This window comes from Lipotes vexillifer, unplaced genomic scaffold (genome assembly GCF_000442215.2).
Source record: "Lipotes vexillifer unplaced genomic scaffold, Lipotes_vexillifer_v1.1 scaffold1272, whole genome shotgun sequence".
Classification (NCBI taxonomy): domain Eukaryota; kingdom Metazoa; phylum Chordata; class Mammalia; order Artiodactyla; family Lipotidae; genus Lipotes; species Lipotes vexillifer.
In genome coordinates this window covers 3,263,137-3,266,261 of record NW_006779909.1, presented here as the reverse complement: position 1 = coordinate 3,266,261, position 3,125 = coordinate 3,263,137, and the positions used below count along the sequence as shown (strand labels likewise).

General features: G+C 41.5%; 1 protein-coding gene across 1 annotated transcript in view; it reads right to left on the bottom strand.

Annotated features, from left to right (window-relative positions):
- Positions 1–1,161: 1,161 nt before the first annotated feature.
- ATG7 (autophagy related 7) overlaps positions 1,162–3,125 on the bottom strand; it is a 114,437-nt gene continuing 112,473 nt past the window's right edge. Inside the window, 1 exon segment of the mRNA XM_007453054.1 lies at positions 1,162–1,182. Coding sequence (XP_007453116.1) covers positions 1,162–1,182 — 21 coding nt within the window.

Sequence of the window (3,125 nt, the reverse complement as noted above, 5' to 3'; positions counted from 1 at the left end):
ATTGTGTGAATATGTATGTAGTGTGTGTGTGGAAAGAGAGCACAAGAGATAAACTAGGTGTGGCAAGACGCTAATAGAGGAATCCAAGGGGAAGTTATTGCGGTATTCATTTTACTTTTCTTTAAACTTTTCTGTATGTTTGAGAAATTTCAAAATAAAAAGTTTTGGGGAAAAATAAAATCCTATGATAAAGAGGGAAGTTAAAAAAATTCAGAGCCAGGTTGGGATGTGGATCTGTCAAACACCTGCTTCAACGCACAACAGAGCGCTCTCCTCTTCCTCTCACCCCTCCATTAGGGGCTGACATTTTGACTATCTTCTCCCAGAAAGCCCGCAAGGGAGGCACTTGGCCAGTGGGGCCCTTTAGCATCCCACCCCCAATGAAGTATTTACTGGCTACCCGTGTTGCAGGAAAGGGTTAAATGAGGTGCACAGAGACTAAGGCTTTGAAAACTAAGACGCAATAAGAACATGAGAAATCACTGTTGCATCTACACCAAGTTCATTTCTACAAACAGCGAGCACACTGTCACCAGCAGAAAATCACCACTACCACCAGGAGCTGGACAGAGAGATGAGAGGAGGCAGAAGCACAGAGAGCCCCAGCTATGTGCCGTGGGGCTGTGCGCTTGCTTTCTTTTCTTTTTAAAACATCTTTATGGAGAAGTAATTCACATTACCACACAATTCACCCATTAAAGTGTATAATTCACTGGTTTTAGTGCATTCAAAGTATGCAACCGTTATCACAATCCAAGATTAGAACACTTCATCACCTCGGAAAGAAACCCTTACGCATAAGTGGTCACTCCTCATTTTCCCCCCAAGTCCCGAGGCCCATTCTTCGGCAACCACTAATCTGCTCTCTGACTCTACGGATTTTTAAATTCTGGACGTTTCATACAAATGAAATACTATAATATGTGGCCTTTTGTGACTGGCTTCCTTCACTTAGCATAATTTCAACCTTCATCCGCGTTGTAGCTGTCTTTCCTTTTTATGACCAAGTAACATTCCATTATGATTCTAAAAGTAATATCCACATTTTATTGATCCATTTACCAGTTGATGGGCCTGTGGGTTGTTTCTACCTTTTAGCTATTATGATAAATAATGCTGTTATAAACACTGGCGTACAAGTTTCTGTGCGAACATATGTTTTCATTTCTCTTGCTGATATACCTAGAAGTGGAAGAGCACAACCATATGGTAACTCTATTTAACTTTGTGAGGAACTGCCAGACTGTTTTCCAAAGTGACTGCACCATTTTACATTTCTGCTAACAGTGTGTGAGGGTTCCAATTTCTCCACATCTCGCCAACACTTATTACTGTCATCTTTTTGATTATAGCCGTCTTAGTGGGCGTGCACAGCGGTTTTGATCTGCATTTCTCTGATGCTAATGCTGCTGAGCATCTTTTCATGGACTTACTGGACATCTGTATATCTTTGAAGAAATGGCTATTTTTTAAAATAATATACATATATTTATTTTGGCTGCGTTGGATCTTCGTTGCTGCGCACAGGCTTCCTCTAATTGCAGCAAACAGGGGCTACTCTTCATTGTGGTGCATGGGCTTCTCATTGCGGTGGCTTCTCTTGTTGCAGAGCAGGGGCTCTAGGCGTGCAGGCTTCAGTAGTTGTGGCATGTGGGCTCAAGAGTTGTGGCTCATGGCTCTAGAGCACAGGCTCAGTAGTTGTGGCACACGGGCTTTGTTGCTCCGCGGCATGTGGGATCTTCCCGGACCAGGGCTCGAACCTGTGTCCCCTGCACGGGCAGGTGGATTCTTAACCACTGCGCCACCAGAGAAGTCCCAAGAAATGGCTATTTAAATCCAGTGCCCATTTTTAAATTGAGCTAGATGTCTTTTTATTATTGAGTTGTAGGAGTTGCCTATATATTCTGGATACCAGTTCCTCATCAGATAAATGAATTGCAAAAAACTTTTTTCTCTAATTCTGTAGGCTGTCTTTTCACTTCCTTGATAGAATCCTTTGAAGCACCAAAGTTTTAAATTTTGATGGAGCCCAATTAATCTGTCTTTTTCGTTAGGTACTTTCTTATTTAATGCTCACAGTAATTGTGAGGAGCAGAAATTACTGATCCCATTCTACAAGTAAGGAACGTGAAGCTCAATGAAGTAAATGACCCAAGGTCTCACACGGGGCCACTGCACATGGTTCTGCCCTGCACAACCCATAAGGGTGAAAAGAGCAGTCCTGGCCATTTGTTGGAGCTGGGCTATGAACTCAGGCCTTCTGACCAAGCCCGGGTTCAGGCACTCATACACTCTATGAATGTTATAGTGTAATATGGCCGATTTTTAAACAAGCTCCTCACATATTATACATTTAACATTCTAAGGATGCTGCCATCACTTAAAACTACAGGACTCTGGAGTCTGTCTTTGGAAGATGTATGAAAAGGTAGTGAGTGGCAATGTTTTATAAACATATTTAATTAAAGTGAGGGCAGACTTGAGTTTATGAGGAAGCCAAAAGTCCTCAGTACCGCAGTCTGGAGAATAAGTTATTTGGCCAGATTGCACCATTTTGGATTTATATACTGCTACACAGACCAACCAGTACCAAGTATGAAAAGTGACTAAGAGGTTCAAAGTACAGGTATATCTAAGTCTCAAAAGAATGCAACCAGAACTGTTTCTAGCAATGGCAGCCAGATATGAAAGATACCACAGAATATTTGTATAATGTATAAAAAGGAATCAGTCTGATGCATTTGAAAACATTTTGATATAAAAATTGGCCATCTCTTTACTTCTTGGTCATACCAGGTATACTGAATCAAAATCACTGAATTACTAGAGCCAAAAAGGATTTCACATTTGCTTCACTCTCCTTATTTTAATTTGGTAAACTGATGCACAAAATGTTCTCATGACTCAAGTACTCATGAGAACACGAGCAGAATAGGGACTAAAATTTAAGGAGGATGCAGTTTCCATGTTCTATTTCTTAATATTAGCTGTTTGAACTCAGCATTTATGGTTCTTCCCCTCTCTCTCCCACACACCTCCAAGTGGGCTGTACCATCCAAGACTCCTCTTCTAAAGGGTGCGGAACTCTGCCCAGGCTTCACTGTCCATCCTCCAACTGGATCTTT